The following is a 27,308-nucleotide window of genomic DNA, read 5'->3' on the forward strand; positions in this document are numbered from 1 at the left end:
CAATGAAATCAATTAGAGGGCATATGAAGGTTGCCGTGTCCTTTTTTTTAAGCGTGGGTAAAATTGTACCATTTCACCCACAAAATCATAAAGCCATAGCAGTCCACGTTGGATGCTCAAATGCCAGCAATAAGCGTTTTAGAAAAGGTATCCCTCTTCTGGGTTGCCAGGTACGCATTTGGATGTGCGTTATATTGGCTGCCTGCCTCGTGAAATGTTACTAACCACGTTTTTGTGGTTTTTAGGTCAGTCTGAGGATAAACCTGAAGGCAGAAGTAATGGTAAGTAATCACACGGGCAAATGTCTGCCTTTTTTCCTTGTGACTTGTTGCGTAAGGCACAGCAAATAGATTAATTGAAAGATGACTCAATCTGATTCTCTGATGCACATTTGATTAGTGTAAAATGTTCTTGAAGGAAACCTTAAAGCCATGTCAAATACACTAATCGCATTTTGTTCTGAGTCCTGTTTTGTGGCAAAATCTGAGTGCAGTTTGTTACCCAGCTGCTACGGAAATTCATTAACGGTATAGAGGAGTTCCATAGAAAGAGAGAAAGCAAAGGATCTAACAAAATCTAACATTTTGCGTTAAAGAACATACGATACTTAGAGTGCCCCTTTGCCTTTTTATCACATTTTATTGCCAGTGTTCATTTGTATTTTGAGAATGTAAAATGCTTTGATGTATTCTTCGGCTAGCCGTAAGCCAGCTGTGCACTAAGAGTTGTAGTCCAATCATGTATATAATGTCCTTATAGTCTCATCACCCCGTCTTTAAAGATACAACCCTATCAACAAAGAATGCATATTAAAAGTACACATGTGACTTCTGATGTACTTAATACCGTGCAAATAGGGAAAGGGCAAATGAATTTCCCTGCACCCAGGGAACATCAGCTAACAATGGCAGCTATATCGTATGCGTTATATTGTATATGATGGTTGTAGTGTCCGTTTTATATATTGGTTTGCATTTTTACAAATATCAATTTGTTTGCTTTCATATCAATTTAACCAAAGCAGTGGAGTTGCGTGGGAAAAGATGCTTCTAGATGTTGGGATGTTTTTTTATTCCCATTTGCTTCTGTAGAAAAGCAGCAGGAGGCTTCTGTGACACCACTGTACACATCTGAGGCATATTATATGTTCTCATGTGTGTTATATATGCATGTATGGGGCAAGACTTAAGGAATCCTTTTGTGGTATTAGGATGGGCTTTTTTTTTTTTTTTTGCGTCATCGTGTTATCGGTTTCAGTTCCACAAGGTTAAATTTGCAAGTGCATTCAGTACTTAAATATAATAAGCCTGTTTATTCTATTCCTGTAAAGAAAAAACATGGGGAGAGGCTTGCCTATATGCGTGTCATCTTCCAATGATGCTGGTAATGTTGAAAGGTGAACTACTGGATCCCAAGTTTTTGAAGTTTTCCTCTTTCTTTTCATGAGGCTCCTCATTGAGCGTAATATTCAGGGCTGTATACAGCAATGTACATTAACACTGAAAAAAAACCACTGAAAAAAGTCTTTTTGCTTTTATTCCAGTAAACTTTCTTTATCTGTAGGCATGTAGGCTGCCATTGTTGGCAGTCGTGATATTTTGGGTCACTTTCTCTGCACCTTCGTCAGAGCGGATTCTTTATGGCAGTGCTGAGTCCGTTCCTCCACAAAAGTTCATTAGCGTGTCAGCTGGGTGATTTGCAATGAGCCATTCTATCGTTTATCGTGGCCAGTATCATAAGGAGTAAGGGAGTTTTACTGATCGGTGTAAGAAGAGCTAGAATATACAAAATATATTATATTATGCAAAAAGTAGAGCTGTAAGTCTATTAGACATCTAGTTTGCTACATTTTTTGTTACCGTGACAACCAACTTTAAAGCCTGGTAACAAGTGAGACTTCATGTGCAGAAACTTGCATGTTTTTAACTGGGTTCTGTTTGATGCCGTTATTTACCACCAGTGACAGAAACACCTGATTACACTTAGAGGGGAGTTATTAATGTTTTATTACTAAGATTTACTGTGTGTTTATTTTTAAGTTATATAATATTCTCTGACAGCTGCTTTTTTCTCAATTTTTATGTTTTAGCTTTAGGTTATCCCAATCTTCTAGATAAACACCTTTCCTCATGGTAAACAGAAGAATGTCTAGGTCTTAATCATCAAGTTGGATGCTCTGGCTAATTAAAGTCTATTTTATGATAAACTACTATATCAAGTAGGTCAGTTGAGAGTAGATGTAACCTATGGTATTTGCTAGATTATAAGACAACCCCCCCAAATTGGAATATTGAGGGGGAAAAAAGACAACCACATAAGAAAAAATGTTTTACTAGTAAATATTCACATGTAAACAATTGTTCATATTTAATAAAAAACCATGATTGTGAAAAATCCCTATATGCCACTCTGCCTCCCCAGACTTGTCCCCCATACTTTAGACTCCCCGATGTCTAGTGGAGGCAGCCTGCGCAATGCGTGTAGACAACCTCTGCTGCTGCCTGGCACTTCCGCTGGGGCTTCTACAACTGAGCACCAGAAGGTCATGTCACGCAGCACTCCATCATAGAAGTGCCGGGTAGCAGCGGTGGTTGCACGCATCGCGCAGGCGTCCACCAGCTGCCAGAGAGCATCACTGCGGGGGAATGGACCAAAATAAAAAGAGAAATGTGTCAAACATTTCTGATCTATATGTATAAGTTGTTTTTATTTTTTATTTAGTATATCCTAGCCGGTGATATTTTCAACAATTTTAACCCCTTAAGGACAATGGGCGGTCCCTAAACCCATTGAAAACAATGCATTTTGAGCCCGTACATGTACGGGCTTTGTCAGTTGCATTATTCTTTTGTGATATTGTTAAATACACGCTCTGTTGACATTTCTGTTTGTAGAGTAATTAAAAAAAGTGTGGGATGTGCATAAAGATATCCTAAAAAAATAAAACTTGTTACAAATGAGTAGACTATATATACTTTCCAATTTGGCATACTAAATGAACCTTTTAATTAGCATAGGTAATCACCCATACATTGTCATTTGTAATGCTAGTTGAATTCTACTTTCATATCCTGTGCGCTCATCAAACAAAACTTCTGTTTAAAGGTGTTAAAATTAGGGCTGCAACAACTAATCGATAAAATCAATAATAATCGATAATGAAAATTGTTGTCAACGATTTTCATTATCGATTAGTCAAATCTATTTTTATAGAGTATAAAAAGGTGTTTTTCAGAGCAGATGCTCTGGAAAAACTCCTCTCCTTCTATAATCCGACCTCAAACAGAGATCGTATTATAACACTAGAATACAGATCCCCCGCAGAGTTGCAGGGGACCTGGATTCCCCTCACTGTTAGCCGGTGGGTGTCCGTGCGATGCACACAGACAACTTCCGCCTCTCCCCTCCACTTCCGCTGGGGCTCCTACAATGCAGCGCCAGCATCACATGATGTAGAAGCCCCAGCGTAAGTGAAGGGGAGTAACGGATGCTGTCTGTGCACATCGTGTAGACCCCCACCGGCTGACAGAATCGAGGTCTCCTGCAGAGGATTATACTCTGTCGGCTGGTGGGTGTCTGCGCGATGCTCACAAACAACCTCTGCTTCTCCCCTTCACTTCCGCTGGGGCTTCTATGAAGCTCCAGTGAAAGTGCCTCTCGGCAACGGAGGTTCACAAGACACCAGGGAGTCGGGGAGAGAGGCAGAGTGGTGTATGGGAGGGGGGAGGAGGCAGAGGGATGTATGGGAGGGTGGCTCCCATACACCACTCTGCCTCCTCCCCCTCCCATAGACCACTCTGCCTCTCTCCCCGACTCCCTGGTGTCTTGTGAACCTCCGTTGCTGACAGGAGGCCGAGTGGTGCATGGGAGTCGGGGGGGGAGAGAGAGGCCAAGTGGTGCATGGGAGTCGGGGGGGGGGGAGAGAGAGGCCAAGTGGTGCATGGGAGTCGGGGGGGGGGGGGGAGAGGCCAAGTGGTGCATGGGAGTCGGGGGGCGAGAGAGGCCGAGTGGTGCATGGGAGTCGGGGGGCGAGAGAGGCCGAGTGGTGCATGGGAGTCGGGGGGAGAGAGAGAGGCCGAGTGGTGCATGGGAGTCGGGGGGGAGAGAGAGGCCGAGTGGTGCATGGGAGTCGGGGGGAGAGAGAGGCCGAGTGGTGCATGGGAGTCGGGGGAGAGAGAGAGGCCGAGTGGTGCATGGGAGTCGGGGGAGAGAGAGAGAGGCCGAGTGGTGCATGGGAGTCGGGGGAGAGAGAGAGAGGCCGAGTGGTGCATGGGAGTCGGGGGGAGAGAGAGGCCGAGTGGTGCATGGGAGTTGGGGGGAGAGAGAGGCCGAGGGGTGCATGGGAGTCGGGGGGAAAGAGAGGCCAAGGGGTGCATGGGATTCGGGGGGAAAGAGAGGCCAAGGGGTGCATGGGAGTCGGGGGAGAGAGAGGCCGAGTGGTGCATGGGAGTCGGAGGGGAGAGAGGCCGAGTGGTGCATGGGAGTCGGGGGGGGGGGAGGGGCAGAGTGGTGCATGGGAGTCAGGGGGGGAGAGGGGCAGAGTGGTGCATGGGAGAGTTATAGTGGTGTATGGGGTGGTATAATGAATTTCAGGGTAGCAGAGTGGTGTATAGGGGGTATAATGAATTTGGGGGAAGCAGAGTGGTGAATCAGGGAGTATAATGAATTTCAGGGTGGTGTAGGGCATTTATGGGGGGCGGAGTGGCAAATAGGGAGGTATAAGGCATAAATGGGGGCCAAGTGGCATATTGGAAGGTATAAGGCATATCTGAGGGGCAGAGTGGCATATAGGGGATATTAGGCATATCAGGGGGGCATAAGACATATCTGGGGGTATAAGGTATATCAGGGGGCTCAGTTGCGTATCACTGGCATATAAGGAGTATAAGGCATATTGGGGGGCACAGTGGAATCTCTGGCATATAGGAGGTATAAGGCATATCTGGGGCAGAGTGGCAAGGTGGGGGTCAGATGTGCATAACTGGGGGCAGTTTGGCAAATAAAAGAAAATATAAACAAGGCTTTTTTCTCATAGCTTTTATTAAATATGAAAAATAGTTAACATGAATTAATATTTACTAATAACTTTGTATTAACACCTACTTTGAGAAAAACTGTGTTTTGGGTTCTTGTAGCTTTTATTATTATGGCAGTAAATAAGAAGGTGAATAGAGAGAGGCCATTGTGATAAACAGATGAAAGTGTAAATTTGAAGTTTTTTTAATCTGTTTTTTTTTGTTTTTGTTTTTTTAACACCCAGTTTGTTCATTACATTATTTTAACCCCTTAAGGACAATAGGGGTTATTACTCGTAGTATATTGTGGGACAATGGCTATTTTAACATTTTTCGGTGTTCCTGTTTAGCTGTGATTTTCTTCTTTCTCATTTCGTGCTCCCACACATATTATATATTGTTTTTTTCAGGACAAACGGGGCTTTCTTTAGATACCATTAATTTTATCATATCTAATTTACTATTAAAAAAATGATAAAATATGGGGATTTTTTGTTAAAAAATTACTTTTTCTCACTTTTTAAACAAAAAACTAGGGCTGCAACTAACGATTATTTTAATAATCGATTAATCGGCCGATTATTTTTTCGATTAATCGATTAATCGGATAAAAAAAAACAATATGCAAATTTTTCGTTTATTTAAAAGAATTTAATGAACTGGATGTTAAAAAACAACTTAAAATTTACATTAACATTCTTATTTTGTTATGATGTAATAAAAAACAATATTTTCAAAGTACAAGAACCCAAACACAATATTTATGAAACAAAATAACCCCAAACATTCTGAAAAGAGGTGGACTAGTACTGTTCAAGAAACTTTGCCCCAGCACTTTGCACTTTGCACCCAGCACTTTGCACCCAGCACTTTGCACCCAGCACTTTGCACCCAGCCCTGGCACTTTGCACCCAGCACTTTGCACCCAGCACTTTGCCCCAGCCCTGGCACTTTGCATCCAGCACTTTGCACCCAGCATTCAGCACTTTGCACCAGCACTTTGCACTTTGCACCCAGCCCTGGCACTTTGCACCCAGCACTTTGCACCCAGCCCTGGCACTTTGCACCCAGCACTGGCACTTTGCACCCAGCACTTTGCACTGTGCCCCTGCACCCAGTCTCTAACTCTGTCCTGCACCCAGCCCTGCCCCCACATTCTGCCCTGCCCCCACACTCACACTCTGCCCTGCACCCACTCTGCCCTGCACCCACACTCACACCCTGCCCTGCATCCCCACCCCCACTCTGCCCTGCACCCAGTCTCCCACTCTGCTCTGCACCCACACTCACACCCTGCATCCCCACCCCCACTCTGCCCTGCACCCAGTCTCCTGCCCTGCACCCCCCACCCCCACTCTGCCCTGCACCCCCACCCCCACTCTGCCCTGCACCCACACTCACGAACCGCTCTGTGCGAATGGAGCCACTCGCACAGAGCGAACCGCTCTGTGCGAATGGAGCCACTCGCACAGAGCGAACCGCTCTGTGCGAATGGAGCCACTCGCACAGAGCGAACCGCTCTGTGCGAATGGAGCCACTCGCACAGAGCGAACCGCTCTGTGCGAATGGAGCCACTCGCACAGAGCGAACCGCTCTGTGCGAATGGAGCCACTCGCACAGAGCGAACCGCTCTGTGCGAATGGAGCCACTCGCACAGAGCGAACCGCTCTGTGCGAGTGGAGCCACTCGCACAGAGCGAACCGCTCTGTGCGAATGGAGCCACTCGCACAGAGCGAACCGCTCTGTGCGAATGGAGCCACTCGCACAGAGCGAACCGCTCTGTGCGAATGGAGCCACTCGCACAGAGCGAACCGCTCTGTGCGAGTGGAGCCACTCGCACAGAGCGAACCGCTCTGTGCGAGTGGAGCCACTCGCACAGAGCGAACCGCTCTGTGCGAGTGGCTCCATTCGCACAGAGCGATTCGCTCTGTGCGAGTGGCTCTGTGCGATCCGTGCACATAGACATGAAGAATACTTACCTCCGGAACGCGTCACATCCGTCACGTAGCTAAAAGAAGGCGGAGACTGCAGAGCGTGTAGCAGAAGCGGGGAACGCTCGCGGAGGTAAGTAAAAGGAGCCGAGTGCTCCAACAACGAATTGATCACTCGATTAATCGATAACGGAAATCGTTATCGATGATTTCCGTTATCGATTATTATCGATTTTATCGATTCGTTGTTTCAGCTCTACAAAAAACTTTTACTCATCTGCAAAAACGAATGAAAAAACCTGCTAAATAGATTCTACTATTTGTCCTGAGTTTAGAAATACCCAATGTTTTTATGTTTTTTTGCTTTTTTCTGCACGTTATGGGGCAATAAGTACAGGTAGCGTTTTGCTATTTCAAAACCTTTTTTTCCAAATCTGGTAATTCTTCCCCACATGTGCCATTTCGGGTATCTTTGAAGCCGGCCAATGCAATTTACCCCGTCAAGTCATATATTTTTAAAAACTAGACACCCCAAGGTATTTCACATGCTGGTAATTTAACCCTTTCCATGCACTAATTTTACCACCAGCCTTTGTGAAACTTTATGGTAGTAAATTTTTTTGTATTTTTTTCACACACGTTGTACTTCAGGTATAAATTTATCGCTCCTGGTATATGTCCCTGTCACACAACACCCCAATATGTGTTCAGCAACATCTCCTGAGCGCAGTGATACCCCACATGCATGGGTTTGTTGGGTTATTTGGGAGGTAAAAGGCCGCCTTTGTGAGGTGTGTATTTTTTGGCCATTTAGACATCTGCCCCATGTCCCATATTTGGGACACCTTTGAACCCGGCCAATTCAATTTATCCCATCCACTCATGCATTTTTTAATACGAGACACCCTATGGGCATTTGTAATGCCAATATTTTAACTCTTTCCATGCTGGAATTTTTGTAAAGATAAAGAATTTTAGGACTTGCTTATTAATTTTTATTTTTTTATTTTTTTGGTGACAGTGGGGATTTTTATATGTTACCATATTATTTTTATTTTTTTTTAATTTTTTTTAAAAAAAAATTTTTAATTTTTTTTTTTTTTTTTTTTTTTTTTTTTTTTTACTAATCACTCATTAGTGAGCTGGGCTCCATTGACCTTGCATGGTTGGATGCAGTACCTGCATTCAACCTGCAGGAGGAGCTCGAGAGTTCACAAGAGGGTCTGGATAGACCCTCTATGAACTCATTTCTATTGTTGATGCCATCCTGTGAATGACGGCAACGTCATTCACAGGATGGCACTTGTGGTTGCTCTTCGGAGCAATCACAAGGTGATCGGGGTAGGGGGGTAGTGTTGCTGACATGCCTCGATACTGAGGCATGTCAGTAACACCATTTATGCTTAGGAAGCGATTCAGATCGCTTCCTAAGCTGTTTTAGCCGGGCGCCGCCGCGATCTTTCATGATCGGTGCGGCGGCGGCCATTTTTCTTCCGGGGAGGGCTGCCAAGGGCTGCCCTCCCCGGATCCACGGTCAGCCTCACTTGGGAGGCTTCCGTGGATGCTGCAAAGCCGCCGATCGCGGCGATGCAGCTATTTAACGGCAGCCCGTACATGTACGGGCATTGTCGTTAACCCGTTGCACGGCAACCCCGTACATGTACGTGGATTGTCGTTAAGGGTTTAAATAAAAGAAACATTTGCATTTTTTTTATCCGATTAATCGAAAAAATAATGGCCAACGAATTGATTATTAAAATTATCGTTAGTTGCAGCCCTAGTTAAAATTTGATTTGTGTAAGCCGTAGCTCAGGGCGACGCCACGAAAAAGGAAACCTAATTAAATATTTAATTACATTTAACTAATTTCTAATTGAATGGTTTCCTTTCATCCTTTTCTTCAGTTATTTGTGATGTTTTGAGAACTGGTTTTATTAATACATCATTTTAGAAAAACAATATTTCTGTAACATACCTTGAAGCCTCTTGTTTTTTACCCAACAATATTGTAACTTTCTAACCGTTCAGATATTCGTTTGAAATCAAGGAACATGAACAATTTTTTTTTTTTTTTTTTTTTATTATTGATCTGAATCAGGAGTATTTTAAGCGTTTTGTCTTCTGTTATCCTGTTCATGTGTTTAGTTGCTTTTTGATTGAAGATACCTGTTAGATGTAAAGAACATTTCCAAGTTACATTATTGCAGTAAAAGAATCATGCCTTTTTAGTGTCTCCGCAAAATTTTACAATGGTCTTCTATCCAAGTGTATTTCATCTTATTTCGAAGATTCTTTGGCCATAGTGAATACGTTGTACTAAGAGACATTCATCCGCTTGTAAATGAGGGTCCACTGGAGTTACACATCCTTTCCCGCTTGTATGATCCTCATTGTGTATTTCTCTCATTAAACGTTCATTAAACTATCGTTGCTCATAGGTGCTCCTTGAGAGTACTTCAGGCTCAATAGGGCTTATGGACTTTTCTGATACCGAGTACATCTCTTAATATACTAAGTGTGTATGAATATATACGGTATATACAGATTGTAAAATGATTTTTTTTCAGAATGGATTAATATATAAATGGGCAGTTTCATACAAATGTGATTCTTTCTTGATTCATAGTCCCAAGTGCGGATCAATGTTAAATCAATATGCACTAACACTCAACCTCCAGGTAGGAATACAGTCATCCATCAGGCTGGATTGAAAATTCAGTTTTATCAATATACAAATTAGTGGTTAAGGAGACAATTAGACAAGCTAATCTTAAGAATACCTAATGTGTTTCATGAAATATTTCCTTGAATCCAGGAAAGCCTTGTAATCGGTTCTCCGGTGAATTGATGTCACCTACCCCGAAAGGGGGTGTTAAAATGAAATGACAGAGTATTGAAAAAAACATGCAAAAAGTGCAGTGGAATTGCAATCCCTTGGTCCAGATGAATCCTCTAACCAAGGCATGACCAAACTTTTTTCGAAGAGTGCCAGATTTGATGAAGTGAACATGTGCGAGGGCCAACCATTTTGCCTGACATTCTTTGAACCATTACAATTAAAAGCAAATTAACTATTTTATGCAAAGTTTATTGAAAACGGCATACTTTTCATTTTGTGGCTTGGATGACAAATTTAAACAGGTGTTAAATCACTCTGCCTTTAATATAAAAAAAAAACAAACAAAACAGATCTATATTTGGGCAACTTATCTGGGGGGCCTTATCAGTCCGGAACGTGGGCCGCAATTGGCCCTCGGACCGGACTTTGGACATGCCTGCTCTAACCTGTCTGTAGTGTAGGACATTTTTTCCCTTCGTTTGCTATGAACACATCATGCTTGTTCTCTTCAAAACCCCCTACTTATGGTTTGCTTGTTTTGTGCCAGTTTAAAAAAAAAAAAAAAAAGTAGATTTTAATTATTAATATAAAGATTGTAAGCCCCCCTGCCCCCGTATGATAAAGTTTAATTATGACAGTGGCTTTAATTCATTTATATCATTTATATTAGGAAACCAGCTTGGTTTGTGGATTTTCCTTCTCACATGAAAGTCCCCATATTTCTTTTGATGGGCTTTTAGAATAATGTTATTCATACAACGCCAGCTTGCATTAACAGTATGCCTGGTGGCAAGATTTACATCATGCTGGCAAACTTTAGATTTTCCTAGTATCAATAAATGTCTTTACACATGCCGTTTCCAAACAAAGCCCAGTTCTACGTTGGATATTTTCAACCACCGGTACTTTGTAGTCTTTTTGCAAAGTTTCAAGCTTAGTATAGCAATTTATCATAATGTTCTCTTATTAAACATTAAAATGTAGTGACCGTTTCAGCGTCAAAATCTGTGCAAAGAAAGAAATGATTAAGAAGTCTACACGCGTGGATTCAGACGTTCTTGTTGCCAGGCTTTCGCAAGTAAACTAAAATACTTCTCTTATAAACCCAATAATGGTTCTTGCTATATTGTAACACCATGGAAATATACCATAGAAATAAAAACTTGCCACCCAGAATATAAGGAGGATGGAGCGCTGGCAGGTTTAGTAAGGAAGTACAAAAGAAAGGCAGAAATATTATAGAGGAAGCAACTGCAAACAGCCACCAGCATTTTACTTGCTCTGCACCTCATCACTTTACTGTTACCATTTGTCAACAGCTTTAGGTTTATCCAGCATGGAACATGGGAGAAAACATTGGGGAGGTTTTGATGGATGAAAGCCTGAAATCAAGTACTTATTATCTTAATTAGTTGTATATGGTGTGATGTTTATATTCTCTGATGGTGCTGTAAACACTTTGGCTCCTGGAATGAGGGCAAACCTGTTTTTAGATTAAATAAAGGATACAGAGACACACTACTAAATTCACATGTACGTAAGACATGCTGGTTGTTCTGTATGTTGCCTCATGAATTATTCATTTGCATGAATATAGCTGTTTTATGTCAAATGGTTGCAGTACAGTTTGATTTAATTAATGTTTTATTTGATAACAGCCTGTATAGTAGCAGAGCCGAACCTAACCACAAGAAGGGAATGGACTCGTAGCGGGTGAGCTTCGCTTCCAGTTCTTAAGTATGTGTGCTCACGGCACGGGTATCTTGAACTCGTGAATGAGTTCATTCGGAATCAAACAAATTGCCATTTTAACAAAATTTGAATGTTTAGGAGATTTGTATGAATTGTCAAAATAAGTAGGGACCCTCAGTGAAACCAAAGAAAACAAATTAAAGCACTCCAAATTGTTAATTTACATTTCGTTATTTCACTCGCTTACATACTCACGCTCTCTCGGAATGTCTCCCTAACTTCTCTGCCAACTGCTTCTGTGTCCCTGTCTCCGTGCCTCGCATTTCTTGTATCTTTTTTTTCTCTTCTGCACTCTTCCCCGTTTCATCCGATTCTCCGTGGACAACGGGACAGGGACATAGCCTTCCGGTGCACTTCCGCAAAATGGGACATCAGGGGAGAGGATGTACCCAAAAGCTCTGCCATTCTGCGGTAGCTTCAGGGAAAAGGGCAGAGCCGCTGGGCACATCCTCCCCCCTGATCCTCTAATCTGGGGAGAGGATGTGCACAGAAACTCTGCCATTTTCTGGACGTTTACGAGAGGTTACTTTGGGCAAATGGCCTGAGCTTCGAGCGCACCTTCTTCCCGATCGGAGTAAAGGGTGCGCCCAAAGATCAGCCATTTTGCCAGTTCATTGGAGGTCATATCCCTGTCTTCTTGTCCACAGAGAGTGTGAATGACAACAAATTTAGTTTCAGAATGTAAAAAGCCCCCCCATGTTAATCCAAAACTAATTGGCAGGAAACAAATAGACCAAAACCATACAGTTTGACAAAGGCCCTGTTTGGCCGAAATGTTGCTTTTTTTTTATTATTTATTTATTTATTTTTATTTTATTAGCTTTCTCTTAATAAAGTATCCTAAAGATTGGAAGCTGTTTGGAGTGCTGGGATTCTTTTTCTTTGTCCCAGCTTCCTGGGAGTTGAGTGCAGAACCATTTTTTCTGTTTACAAAACCATACATGTGTCAATCCCAAGTACTTATTGGTCCATTTGGACAGGTCTAGTTCATATCACTCCAGACCATCTTGGTTCTCTGATGAATACATTAACTTTTTTACCCCAGGGCTGGACTAATTTCTGTCAGATAGACATATCTGGGAACCAGCTTAATTTTTTTCCCTAGCCACAAAGAGCTAGAGCCATACAGATCATTATACAAGGGCAAAAAAAAGTAAAGATATAGACTTAAAAATATAGGAGCTATCTGGCTGCTTGGATTTGTCAAGATGCAAGAATATTCCCCATATATGTTTTTGCATGAATGCAACACTTTTTTCTTTTACGCAGATTAGTATGTATGCTCTTTTGCGATTGGAGTTACAAAACAAGAATTTTGTCCCATTCTCATCGTTCATCATCTTCATCATGGCTCTGTGCATACATATGATTGCCTCAGCTACTCCCATTGATTTCATTTGGCAAACAATACTCGCCTACTGCGCTTTGAGTAGACACACAGCAGTAGCAAAAGCCCATGGAGTGTTGACTATATTAATATATTATAATGGAGTGTTCCTGTAAGTATGCTACCGCATACTCTTACCCAAACATGCTTATACTTGCCAAAACACACATTGGGTATAGCACAATTTAGTAGATGTTAGTGGTACCTGTTGTTCAAGAATTATAAGTCACATAACTGTACATAGGTTTCTTCCTTGGTTATAGATACTTAAATATAAATAAAGCCCCGGCTTTGAATATTTCTGAACATACCCAGCATACGCCAGAGTTTCAAGAGGTGATTCAGCTCATATCAGGTCTTCCCACCAGAATCGGCTAAGGAATATGGAAATAACCTACATGGAGGCAATGACACATTGTTGACAAATTAGTTGGTTAGCACTTGATGAATGTAATTGTTGAATTTATTGTGTTGATGGCCTCAGGTCCCTGGGTATGGGGGGCAGGACCAGCCAGCTGTTTATAAGATATTCTGGTTGTTGGGTTTGTGTTTCAAGCTATACAATTTGAAATATTGAGCGTCAAGTTGCACATCTTGATCCTCCTCTTTGTGTGTGATTTTTATCTCTCTTACTCTTCAAAGTCAATCAACTAAATTAATACTTTAATCTACAGAATAACCTTTAAGAGACTGAAACGCAAGTCCTGGTTAGTAACAAGTGAATGAGTGAACGCTTTTACATGGATAGTTATATGTAAGGGAATTGATCAGTGTACACATAAGTTACCTGTCTTCTCATTATTTTTCTTTCTTTCTTCCCTTTTCTTACTACCGGTCTTGTTCTTATTGTCTTCATCATTTCCACGGGATAAAGCATAACGCTCTTAGATGACATTTATTGATCTAACAGGGAACATTATTGATTGATTTTTGTTGCAGCTAGATGATTCTACTACTATTCAGTGTCTTTGTACCTGGAATTGTCACCATTTCATACAATGTGTTCTTGTACCCTTCAGTAAAACATTGCTTTATTAAAAGCACAAACTATATAAAACCAGATTTTAATGAATTCTTAAAGCCGTGAAAGTTCTGCCTTGACAAGTCTAACTTATGGCCGGAACAGAATGGTCTTCTTGGGAACGGGGAATGCCAAACGTAACCGTTGTTTTTTTGTATTACTTTTTCCTCCGTGAATGAGATAAGGGATCTTAGAGCGGAAACGTTTCATGGTTCCACACCACCTACCTCTTAAATATCTTATGTATGTGTATTTTTGTGTGTTCCAAACCACGAAATTACTACAGGAACTTATTTTTCTCTTTAAAAGAAAAATTCAAGTGTAGTAATAATTCTAGTGGAAAACTGTACGTGGCATTTTAAAATTGTGTGTGTAATAAGCCAAATTACTTATCTACAGGCAGTACTTCACCAGCATGTTGTACTCAGTGATGGTTTGCATTCAGAAATCATAAAATAGTTTTTTTCTTATATTTTAGGTGCCTTTAGATATGAGTATTTAAAGTCTCATCACTGGAAAAAAGCTAGTGCTGTTTAACAGAGCACCAATTCTCTCACTGGCAGTCTAATTGTATAATTAAGACTTTAAAAAAAAAAATCTTGAGCTACTAATGTTTGGATTTTTGTTTTCCACTTTTAATTTTTGATTTTTATATAATAAATTCAGCCTTTACCAAATCCTGTCAATTTCAAGCCATTCTTATAATAATAATTGTAATATAATAATTGTATTATTTACAGATAATCCCATTCTTCTTTCATATTGAAGAAAACTATAAACAACTGTATCTATATATTTATCAGAAGGCATTGGAACATGTAAACATTCCCTGTGATCTATCTCCCATGATGTTGCTTTCTGTAAGTGGTCTGTACGCAAAGTAGAACTTTAGATATACTGCTTTAGTTCAAAAACACACACATTCTTTGCTTCGGTTTACAAAATGTAAGAAATTATAGTGTAAGCATATGACAAAACCAGAGACTTATTAGCAGTGAATAATTGTTTGGAGCGACCTAACCTTTTTTTCAACCCTTTCTCTAAGCCATTTTTAAGGGATTTGTTGCCTTATTTAGCAAAGTTTGGGATAATGGTCTGAGTGATGCCAGATTAACAAAGCCTTTGGTTTGGAAAAGTACAGTTCAACATTAAGAATGCTATTTGCAAGTTACATGCCTCACCGTGATTTTTCTGGTCTGCCGTTTTTCCGATTCTAGTTAACTTTGGCTTTTTGAAAGATGTTTGCTTTCTTGAAGCCTAGAGAAGTCTAATTCTACACAAGAGAAAAGCACTTTACCTTGCGCCATTGGCATAATTCTAACTAACATGCTTCAAGTCTGTACTTTATTTCATCTGCGGTGAGAGCTCTATTTATGCAGACCTGCTTTGACGGTGATGGTGAAGTGTTATCATGAGATGGCACCTTTTTATAAACCTCAATATCTTGGTAGAGCAATGGAGCTATCTATTCCAGCAGTCAGATCTACTTGATGAGTGTGAAGTCTTAATATTGTCTCGCTGTGGTTCTAGATATCTCAGCATTCTAGATGTAAAGTGAGATTCAGAGAAAGGACCAGGCACTTCAGTGAAAGGTTGAAGTTAGAAGAGTGATTTATTGAATTATTGTGTGCATTGTCATCACATCACATTTCTTTTACATATATAAACTGTGTTTTATAGACTTTAGAGTGTGTATCAGTGTTGATGAATCCCTTGCAGGGAAAAAACAGTGGCTTCAGTTCCATATGTTTGCTGGATACATTATTGTAGATTAGTCGAGTATTTGAACCCTATGAGGCCCTTCACAACCAGAGGTTACCGGTAGTTAGATTGTGTGTGGGGACTTTGGAGTCTGATGTTAATGATTCCTGAACGAAAAAAAAACATATACACACAAAACCATTTCGTGGAGGTACTTGGCTGGAAAAACTTGATGGCCACCCGATTACTGGCACCAAATCTCATCTGCTATGTACAGAAAAGTTTGTAGATAGAATGGGTGTTTGGCAATCTGTACTGGTGTCAAAATAAATCTTGCAGTAGAACAGTATTGTGCTTATTTTTCATGCATAGTCATACTTCATAATGCCTCAACAGTCAGACAAACTCCCTATGAATATTAATAAGGTGGTTTTCTAGAATCAAAATTGGTTACAAGAATGCATTGCATATTAGAATAAACAACTCTAAATAAGCTGAATGTACAAAGCGATGAATCAGTTTACCTTTTCAGACGTTAAATATTTCTACGCAAAGTGTTACTGGTTTTCTGGTTCTCCTGATTACTTTTTCCCTTTACCTTAAGTGACCTTGCACTCTTTACACGTAAACACAGAGAAAAGCAGTTCTGCGACCCTAGAAATGTATCCACTGGAGGAAAACCGGTTTCTAATTGAATCAACTTTTCTAGATCATCCACACTTGTACAGCGTTGAGTTATGCGGGGAACATGGCGAGGTGCCTGCAATGAAAAGCATGCACTGGTTAAGGTTTTCTATGAAAAGCATTTATTTCTGAACCAGTAGTCTGCACAGTTGTGTTGCAAATTGCAGGCTGGAAGGAAAGACGCCGTTTCCATGATATGGTTTGTTGTTGTACTGAAGCATAGCCGTTGTGCTTTCGAAAGGACATGTTGAAAGCTTGGGTATTAATTGGGAGGTGCTCAGAACTGTTTACCAGAATAATAACTGTGTTCAGGTATTTCTTCAAGAGCACAAAGCGTTTCACTGCGATTGTAGAGGCGAGCGACAAAGGATTAAATATATTAGCAGCGTAAAACCATTTATTTACAGTAGTCGTGTTTCCCTAATCAACGTCTTGCCTCCTAGAGAAGGGTGATTTACGTGCAGTATGAGTCAGATTCTAAACATCGTTTCAGGCAAAATGTACGTACCGTGGGCTCTGCTCGTTTGCAGCTGACCTGTTTGCTTGTCTACTACTTGGATACCTTTTGTGATGCCAGGCTGCTGCAGACTAATGAGGCTCGGATGCATACTGTAGTCCTTTGTATAGCGCTAGAGGTAATTACTTGATAAAATGAAGTGCATCGCTCTGAACGATTGACCCTTTTGAACAATCCAGGCTTGTCAGCAGTCTAAAGCCACACTTTAGTGCCATCATAATGGCTTCAAATTTAAGAGTCTCCAGGGTGCATACAAAGGTGTTGTCCTCCTTCAGTACTAGCCGCGTCCCGTTCTCCGATTTGATGAAATATTTAAATTGGATAACAGTTGAAGAGATACAGAATTCCTCGGGAAACCCATCCAGTCTGCTTTTAGAAACCAGCACAATACGAGCTTTTATTCTGGCTATGAAGTCGGAGGCATTGCAGAAAATCCGAAGACCCTGAGACCGGTCGTGATTATCTGTTATTTCCAGAAAAGTGGTCTCGCGGGCAGCTTGTTGCTCCTTCTCCCATCTTGCTTTGACAGCCTCACTCAGTGCCTTGAGCCTGAAAAAATCCGCTTCTTGTGCCAAAAGGTTGTTTTCTTGGAAGCCTTCGGGCAGCAAGAGTTCTCCATTGCGTAGAAAGTTTAGAACGTGCCTAAACAATAGACCATCTCTGTCAATAAAGTAATGTCCATCTGCATCAATGGGACAAAAGATTTTCCTGTTCACAACACCTTCCAGGTAAGAGTCTGGATACTTGGATAACGTCTGGTTTTGTGTGATGTACAGATATCCACCGACGTTGAGGGTGACGAGAGCCGATTTGCAGTTTGTGCTTTGATCTCCGTCTTCTGAATTGTGGCATTTGTCGTCGCCGTCCTTTTCCCTTCTGTTTGTTCTGCGTTCCATTCTGAGCCTCAGCGTCTTACGATGGCTATCTGGCCTTCTTCTTGTTTGGTTTCAAAGAAGAATAAAAAAGAGCCGTATCCAGCTCTGCCACGATGATAGAATAGAAACGCTGCCAGCATTGCATGAGCTGTCAGCTCGGTTTTGCAGTAGGTGGCGTATGAGCTATGCAAACATAGAGATATCGGCAATACAGCTGGAAGAAGATGTATTTGCATTTAACTGTGTATGGGAACGTCTTATGTATGGTCACTTCTTCCTTTAATCCTGCCCCCTTTTACCTCCTCCTACTGAATACATTGATTCTGGATGTTTAGTGTGGTTTACAATAACATGTTTTTACCCACTAAACCCGTTTTTGCTCAACAGATGTATAGTCAATACTATGATAATTATTAATCCCCTTTAACCCTGTTCTTCCCGTTGAATCGGACTGCTTGCTCTCGTGTTCAGCGTTCACTAAATCTGCAAAGCGTGTAGTACATATGCATGATTGAGCCATGTTCACGTTTGTAACGCCCCTTGCTCAGGTTTAGAAAGTCCTGGCTTTCTGTGGACGTGCGGAAAAGCTTCTCGCAGAGTAGATGCTTCAGGTGAGGGCGTGCCAGCTGCCATGTCTTAAAGGTTATCGCTAGTCGGACTTGTTAATTACATCTGATTTGGTTTAACAGCTGTTTTTTTTTTTTGTTGTTTTATAGTAATGTTTTTATTTATTGCGTCAGTTTTTCAGCTACTGAGGTTACTTATGGGAAAAGCATGTTATGTTGCTAAAAGCCAAAGCGTTGCTGCCTTGCGTGATTCATCCTTATAGCTCCCCTTAATAAAGAGACACTAGGGTTATCCACGAGATGGGAAAGAACGTAATGAGTGTTCCAGTACATTTCCCACCCCGCTCTGGTCATTTTTAAATTGTAATATTCACATTTTTTGGCATAACTAAATTATTTTTTAGGAACAATCTGAGATGGCACAAACTCACCACATTTTATTAGGTTGCTTTCATTGTCCTCAGCCTTTCCAAACTAATCCACAACAATGAGCTAGTTAACAGGTGAGAAGTTATTCAGAGGGGAGGAATAAGCACACGCATGCTTTGATAAGCAAATATTTCTTAATTTTTTTTTGTATTTTGGAGTTTCTTGTTCACTTGTTGGGAGTGCGGTACTTCTTGTGTGTAATTTGTTTTTACGATAATCTCTAAACGAGCCTCCCTTGCTGTAAAACCACTCGAGTGCCTTCTGTTTACCTCCAATCATCTGCTGATGTGAATGTCAAGGAATGAACAGAATGTTTACAAGCACAGGCCATCTGTTAGCCTCCAGTTGCACTTACAACTCCTATCATCCACAACCCAGTGTAGTTTATTTAGCTGGCGGTTACCTAAAGTCTTCGCAGACTACTCGTATGAGTGCTGGTGGAATACCTCGGTCTGCTCCTAGTGTATTACAATTTAATTGCTTAGCTCACAAGCCCTTGCTGCTTCCTTGTAGACATGTTGAGAAAATGCTCATCTGCACCCTTTTTATAACTGCGTGGAAAAGAACCTAGACTTCGCTATTCATCTGTGTGAGGGTTGTGGAAGTTGGAGTCTGCAAAAGTACCCATTTTTAATTAATACAATAAGTGAATTTTTTTTTTTTTTTGTGTGAGTTTATGAGGAGGGGAAGGCTTGTCCGATGAGGGGACACCGATGATGTCAGAATGTCTAATCTCTGTTTAAAAAGGATCATTAGTTTTTCCCTGCATGCTGGCAAGATGAACAGCTGCCAGCATGCAGGCTCTTATGATCAAAAAAAAATTATTAACCCCTTAAGGATAACTGGTTGTCCTAAAACCAATTGAAGGACTTGAGTGCTGGCTGATCGGTCTATTCTCTAGTTGGAAGCCTTGCCTTTTAAATTTAAACGTAAGCCTTATCTCTTTAACGGAAGTCTTGCCTGTACTTTCAAACACTGTCAGGGGAGGAAAAAGTAGTAGTCATAACCGGTACAATGCAATTTGTGAAAGCCCTGATACAAAACTATATAAACGGCTATCTAGTGTTATTAAGTAAGAAATGTCTTTTCCTTTTATGAATGCTATGCAGATGAGTTGTGCATTCTTACACCTTGAAAGCATTATTTGAGGATTTAGCTTTTAATGTGTGTTTTGTATTCCTTGGTGGAAGATAAAAAGCATATGCTTCTTAACAAAATAATTAAGCAAAGGCACATTTTAACTTTGAAACAAGAAAGCACTCTGTATCAAACCTTTCCACTTAGAAGCTTAGCTGGTAATGTTATCTTTTTTTTAAAACGTCATTAGCAAGTTTCTTTAAAAGCTTCAAAACGTAACAAATTTTCTGTGCCAATTTTTAAAACGTGGTTCATAAAATGTAAATATGTAAGTTGAATTTAATGCTTCCTAGGCATAGTAAGGAGGCGTTGCTATGGCAGCAAACTTTTTAAATTTTATTTCTCGTGCTTTTAGCCTTCACTTTTCTATAGAAAGCATCAATGTGTCTAGTATTCCTAGGAAGTTCATTCCGGAAAGGTTGGATATCATCAAATTTTTAATAGTGATATCATCAATCTGATTTTTGTATCATTTCTTTGTAAGTGCAGGACAAAAGTATAACAGTGACCTAATTGGTAGAGATGATTTCTTAACGACCAGACCTCCATACTCCTAAAGTGCCGGATGAAAAATGAATAACGGATAACTAGGATAACTACCATTTTGCACTGGCTAATAATTCTGTTCTTCCTTTGGTCAGCTTTTCAATCATTGAGTCTTCTTGGAACAGGAATACCTTGAAATTCCCTGATCGTCGAAAACAGCTTAGCAAAGCAGATGTGTTATTTGTGTGTGTATGAATGTATGTGTGTATGTATGTGTGTGTGTATAATTACCGGTATATCCCCTCCCCCAAAGTGAAAATATTTCATTAAATGGACAATGTGTTTGAGAACACAGGAATCGCTGAAAGGTTATTGTGCCCCGGGCTCCATAATCATATGCTTGAGCATTGTTCTTTTTGTCAAAAGCTTTTTGAAGAAAGCATAAGCAAATCCATCAATGTATTATGAGAGATGAGAAGCCAGAGCCTTCTTTACTCGCCACCTATTCCTCAACAACAAAGGCTGAACATTTCTCTCTAGCTTCCCTCCCTTCTTCTGTATGTTCTAACAGTTATTAAAGACGACACAAGTCTATTGGTTTATATTTTGTTCTGTAGTCTGCTAGGGGGAAGATAAGGGCAAAATAGATGATTTATGAAGATGGAGTGTTGCACTTGTTACGTTGACTGTAGTCATTTTTTATTGTGCAATTGTACAGCAGTGCAGAATATGATGGCCCTAAAAAAAAAATAAAAAAATAATATGGGTAGATTTCAATTTAAAAGAGCCCCATATCATTTATATACGGATAATATATATTTGGCGTTTAGGCTTTTTTTTCGTACCACTAGATTCTAAATCATGGCCACAGACCAGAAAATAGCCAGAACAGGATAAAGTAGCCACTGGGTTTATTTTTTATTTATTTATTTTTTTTATATAAGAAATTGTTTCATTCAGGCACCATTGTTCTTTTTATATACTAGTTTGTTGAACTTATAGGCCTATTGGGACACTAAGTAATATGTTGTGAGTTATGTATAAATATTTGTATACAAGATCAGCGCGAGTGCCACTCGGCTGTGTGATATGTTTGTGTTTTTTGTTAACGTGATACACTAGTATCTGACTTCTAACCCATCATTCGGTGTTTAATACACGCTGGCAGGGGAATAAAGTCCTGTGAGCAGCATTAAAGTATTTCATTCTCCTGGTGCGGAGAGCTTTGTTCCTCTCCATCGCTGGCCTGGTAGCGTAATGCAGAGTGACTCTTCCACAGCCAAAAAACAAGTAATTTTCAGTCTGTGTACTTTAGCTGCAGCAGAATATATTATAATATATCTATCTGCGGGGTAGCTGCTCTGTGGGAAATGTCTCGCTGGTCTTAAAGAGAAAATAAGAGCTTAATTAATCTTTCCAGTAAAGGATCCTGGAAGCCGGGCGCTGTGATTCCCTTTTTGACATGTATTTCCCGAAGCTACCCATGTACTGGCAGATGCTGTAAAAGCATTACACATTCCACATCTAATATAACGATACTTCACACGGTAATACACAGCTGCCGGTGATGTGTGTGTGTGTGTGTGTGTGTGTGTAGAGCATTAACCCCGTCTCTACCAAGCTTTGGATTGCTCACGTGCCCTCCTCCACATTGCAGTAAAAAGGGTGACTTAATAGCGCTGCTTATTTATTATATTTTTAAACATTGTGTTCAATGCCTAGGGTGAGAGCCTTTGAAATGTAAACCGTTCCCATGCCTCTATCTGTTTTGCAGGCAGATTGCTGACACACTCTGTAAACAGGGATATAGTTCTCCGGGAAACAGTCTTCTCCAGCCAGATGAGCCTTTACGTGGTTTAGTATATGCTCCCCTTGCAGGAATTATCACGTTTGTAAACTTGAGCTTTATTTTTCTGGCGGTTATGCCTTTTTTCTTTGCAGCGAGTACATAAATTAGTACCTTGACTGCACAGTAACAATGCAGCAGAACAGAGATTGTTCAAGTGTTAAAAATGTGGACTATGCTTAAGTGGATCAGATACTGTGGTTTGTTTCAACACGGACAGGCCTGGGTCTGACTGGGGTCATAAAACATAGAAAACACAACTGCAGCGTAGCGGTCGTCATTTTTACTCCGTTTTATTATACACAATATTCTTTAATTACACTAATAAAATTAATTTGGGCATCTGGGTAAAGTTCTGTGAAGACGCAGCATGCCAGGCGGGCAGATTGTTGTGAACTATACTGAAGCTGCTATGTAATGATAGTGTGCGGAATCCCCTTAGCCATGAAAGGGTTAAAGTGCGTCTGTCTCACACTGTTACCATGACTCACAACATTTGATATGTCTGGAGGAGACACCGGTGTTAGAAAACCTAATTAAATCTCAAAAAAGGCACACTGGCTTGTTCTCAAGTATGTTAACCCAAAGCTAAATGATATCGGGCTGAAACTATACATTATTTTACAAGCGGTATCATCGTGAGAGCTGCAGACGGGCGCCGGTGCCCAGGAGCCAGGTCGCTACTCCAATACGTAATCAATCATGAACTTTAAAGATGCGGTGCTAGTAAACGTGACCGGCTTTATTCTCTCCCATGGAGGTTTGTTCACATAAAACACAAGACTTTTTACAAAGCTAATTCAGTGTATACGGCAATGAGACAGCGGTGCCTGCTTTCACCTAATTTACTAACTATTCCATGGGGAATAAATGAAATGTAATTCCAGGAAGCACTTGGAACATTCATTAGTACTAATAGTGATGTTTCTTATACCTTCTAAGTAATAAAGTGTCAGTAGGTGGAACAGCAAGTCTTATAACGTGTTGTTCAAAACGTTTTTTACCTTCTTAATAAGAGCATCGTGTCAACTGCTTTTACAATTAGTGAAGATAGAGATGCGTCAGAAATATACTGTACCGCAGTTACAAGGGAGCCAACAGTTAACTCGCCAGTGGTCCTCAGCCGGCCCTTTGGCAGGGGCTCGTTTCGGATTATGGGCATTGTAATCCAAGAGTATCTGAAGAAGACTGGATTAAAGCAGAACGTTGTGAAGAAACCAGAGCTTTGCACAACTACAAAACCTACTCAGAGTTGTTGAGCTGTGGTCTTTAATATGCACCCAGTATCACGCCATTGTCTTTGTGTTTTAAAATCAATGTTTCTATCATCTAGTCTGATGATGCATTGAAAGTAGTGTCATTTAAAATGCAATGTTCTCAGCTTTGTATGTGTGTTTATCCAGAAAGTAAATGGGATTCTATAAAGGTGCCATTTGAAACACTAAACTGTATTTGTGAAAACTGCAAGGACTTCTCAAGGACGTTGGGGTTAGATGTCTAATACTGCTTTAAGTGCCCGGAAACTTAATCAGATACATAACTATTTAGTTGAATTAATGTATGTGAAAAACCTTACCAATTTGGTATGCCTTTATTTTTTGGGGGTGAGGGGGTCTCTGGGGCACTGGCGTGTCCCTTTAATTTATGTGTTAAAGTATAACAAGTCCATTGATGGGTTTTGTATTTAAGAATGAAGAATATTATCTGCTCAGTTTAAAAATGAACTATGGCAGTTATCACGTGGAATATTGTTCTGGCACATAACGGAACAATGACCGAAAAGACACAGGGAACATCACAAAAGAACATTTACAAGCAACGGAGTCTGCTAACTGAATTTTCCCAGTTGCTTGATTTTTACAAATGGGTAAATGGATATTTTAAAGCAACACCTTGAACTGTTTAAAAGCTGGTGTAGGGGAGACGGTAGCGAGTAACATAAATCTGTAAAACTGCATAGATATAATAACTTACATGATAAACACAGGGGCCATGTATCTATACATTCTACAGGGCTGCTCGCTAATTTAACTAGTTAAATGAAATTCTAGGTGCTTATTTATCTATTCCGTATTACACTTTTTAAAATCCAGTTTAACCCTTTAATAACCCTCAAGTCCACCGAATGGATGTTTTCCATGTGTCAGCGTTGGAGTGCTGGAAGGGAATACCTAGTTTTGAAGGGAAACTCTTGTACCAAATGCAGCACCTCAAACGGAGAACGCGTAGTCAAGTACTTTGTGAGTAGTTAAATATGCTGTATTTAGCTGAAAGAAAACCATTAAAACGCTTAATTTTAGAAGAAGCTGCAGCTCCAGTACTGGAGTTCACAACCAACACACACTGGCAAACAGTGTTTTCAGTGTAATTGGATGCTTTCGATGGCTGGGAGAGTAGGTATATTATATATTATTCAGGTAACTGACACTTGAATGAAATACAGTGTTTGTAAAACTGATTATAACATTATAGCCATATAATGCCAGTTTAACTCCTGGTACATCTTTAAAACCCTATTAATTCTATAATTTTCATTGGCTGCCTTATCTGATCTGACGAGGGGGTCGGGTTTAGCAACTCTGTTGCCATAGCAAAGTTCAGAGTTTACTAAACCTTTTTATCTATATTTCATGTGATTAGAAGCCTTGAAGGAAGTAAATGAGGAAGATCGTCCTCCTCATTTGTTTTAATCAGAGCGCTACATCACCCATACAAAGAATTTCATGGGGTATCTTAAAAGGAAAACGTATACCGAGGCAAGCGTGGCCTAATGACCTTTAAAAGGCACATCTCCTTGCATCGTTTCTTTTAGAATTATTTATGTTTTGTGAAGTTGCATTTCCAGATCTATTGGCATGGGGTAATTCTCAAAATAAGGCTGCATCGATCAGCTCTCGTAGGTGAGCAAGCACAAAAATCTATAATGATCTTTCATATTATTCCTGGTGTTGATTATCCACGTCAAAAGAATGCAATTTCTTGGCATTACAAAAGACTTTCTCATTTCTCCCTTATTTATTTATGGCGTACTGTTAGCGGATCTTTCACTTTTTCCAAATCTTCATGTTTATTTTACGGTTCTGTGCAATAAGTAAACTTATGTAATGGTGTCTGCCGATTAAAATAAGCAAGAAATATTTCCGAAAGCCAGCTGAACGTGAGAACAGGCATTTTAACTTCTTGTGCAGAATATGTGACCATTATCCCCGCCGCATTGTCGCCGTCCCTCTTAAGTTGCCAGCCTTTGTAAGTCACAGGAACTTAAGGATAGAGAGTTTATTAGATGTGTTGGTTCCTTGGGCCACGACAAGGTCAAGTAGTCCCTTGGCTTCTACATTACATTTCTCAAAAACAATTAACCTGAAACATGAAAGACAAACGAAATGCGCAACAATAGGCAGTTTCAATAGGGTGAAAGTTCCTCTTTCATTGATTGCCTCTCTCTTTTTATTTACTCTTTTGTATTTTTATGTCTGGTTGTAATATTGTTAAAAAATAAGCTTTAATATTAGTTTTTTTTCTGATTGGTTCAAGCTGTGCTATAATTTTAAGCATAAACCACATTAATACAATTCTACATTCTACAAATTGATTCTCGTGGGGAGCCTTACTATATAATGTACTTGCGATTCCTGTTACAGGCCATTATTTTTGATAAACGATTGGGGTGTTATCCTTTCTTGCAGAGGCACAGATTACACTCTCGGTGTATTACACATGCACAAACACTTTTTTTTTTTCTTGTGCTTCACCAGCTTTTCTGTATGAATGATCATTACTACATGCTGGGTATTTTATTCATGGAATAATGGCTTATCTGAACACTTGCTAATTTGTTTGAATTGTCGAGATAATTTGCGTTTCTTTTATTCCAACACGAAGTACAATGTGAGTGTATTTTGTTCTGTACCACGTTGATCCTTGACATGCGTGATTGGTATGAACACATGGAGTCCAGATAATGTATTTAGGAATCCCATTCTTGTACACATTTAAATATTAAATGTCTCTATTTTTGCAGCAAGTTTTTTTTAATCTATTGGCTTTTTTGCTCTTATTTTTGTATCCCACATTCTAATACATGAACCACACTTACCTTCTAGATTCCATTGCTTGAAAGTTATGTGTTAATAGACATGTTGTCGGGTACAGATGCATGTTTATGATCGGCCTCTTTTCTTTTTTTTTTAGATAAACTTGCTTTGGAGGGAATAGTGGTCCACCGTGCTGAATGCAGGCCTGCGGCAAGTGAAGACTACATGCAAATGAAGCGGTAGGTTTTGCCATGCTAAATACTCGTTTACTGGGTTGATGTTGTCTGAACACTAAGCAGGAACAATTGTCTGAACCTTGAAAGCATGCGGTTATCAGGTGTTGTGGGATAACAAGTATGCATGCTACCCCCATCCACCAGTCCCCCTTCCCAAATTAAAAAGATCAGGTATTGCGGACCACCCATGACCATCAGCTAGAATCTTGGTTCTCCACAAAAGCAGATGTCATACTCTTTGTGTCTGCCCCACGGTATTTTCTGTTATTCAGATTCAGTCACTTTAATTATCCAGTTTGCCTTTTTTATCATCATATGTGATCCAGAAGGTTCACATTAAACTAGTGCTATATGAATACCTTATCCTTATCCATCTCAATATAGACTTCCCAGGGAAAAATGTGTCCAACCCCTAGCATTAAAAACATTAATGGTTTGTCTTGTTTTCTGCAGTCATCTTGCCCCTGGCCTGCCCGGTTCTTTTTTTTTTTTTCTTTTTCTTTTCATTCAGATATATTTTTTTTAGTGTTTGCCTATGGGTGGACTTGGTATTTAGTGGGCCCATCCGTCATCAACATGTTTGTCTGTTGTATTGCATCATGTCCAGAATCCCCACTTTGAGATATTTTGCCTTGGCCACCATGTTCTTAGTTTGTTACTAATTGCATTTGTTTTTATTGTGACACGTGAATTCAGTCTGCGTAGCAGGATCCTTCAAGGTGATTTAATTTGGGGTATATCACAACCTGTCTTCCATCTGCTCTGGTATCTGCTAGGACATCAAAAAACCCAGCCATTTGGAAAGCCTTATTTTTTTAAGCTTGTTTTCTATTGAAAAATGTATAAATGTGT

At 40.3% G+C, this 27,308-nt stretch overlaps 2 protein-coding genes across 3 annotated transcripts in view; one reads left to right on the top strand and one right to left on the bottom strand.

Moving 5' to 3' along the window:
- GTF2F2 (general transcription factor IIF subunit 2) overlaps positions 1-27,308 on the top strand; it is a 66,624-nt gene that overhangs the window by 13,615 nt on the left and 25,701 nt on the right. Inside the window, exons 5-6 of one of the 2 annotated variants that reach the window (XM_053455484.1) lie at positions 246-281; positions 26,378-26,459. In XM_053455484.1, coding sequence (XP_053311459.1) covers positions 246-281; positions 26,378-26,459 — 118 coding nt within the window. The remainder of the gene's footprint in view (positions 1-245; positions 282-26,377; positions 26,460-27,308) is intronic. The other variant, XM_053455486.1, reaches the window with a different exon arrangement.
- On the bottom strand, positions 16,232-17,926 carry KCTD4 (potassium channel tetramerization domain containing 4). The gene has a single exon (XM_053455487.1). It carries the CDS (start codon positions 17,741-17,743, stop codon positions 16,970-16,972), a length of 774 nt encoding a protein of 257 aa, XP_053311462.1. The 5' UTR covers positions 17,744-17,926; the 3' UTR covers positions 16,232-16,969.

The sequence above is a fragment of the Spea bombifrons genome, chromosome 2 (genome assembly GCF_027358695.1).
Source record: "Spea bombifrons isolate aSpeBom1 chromosome 2, aSpeBom1.2.pri, whole genome shotgun sequence".
In the NCBI taxonomy this organism is placed as follows: Eukaryota; Metazoa; Chordata; class Amphibia; order Anura; family Pelobatidae; genus Spea; species Spea bombifrons.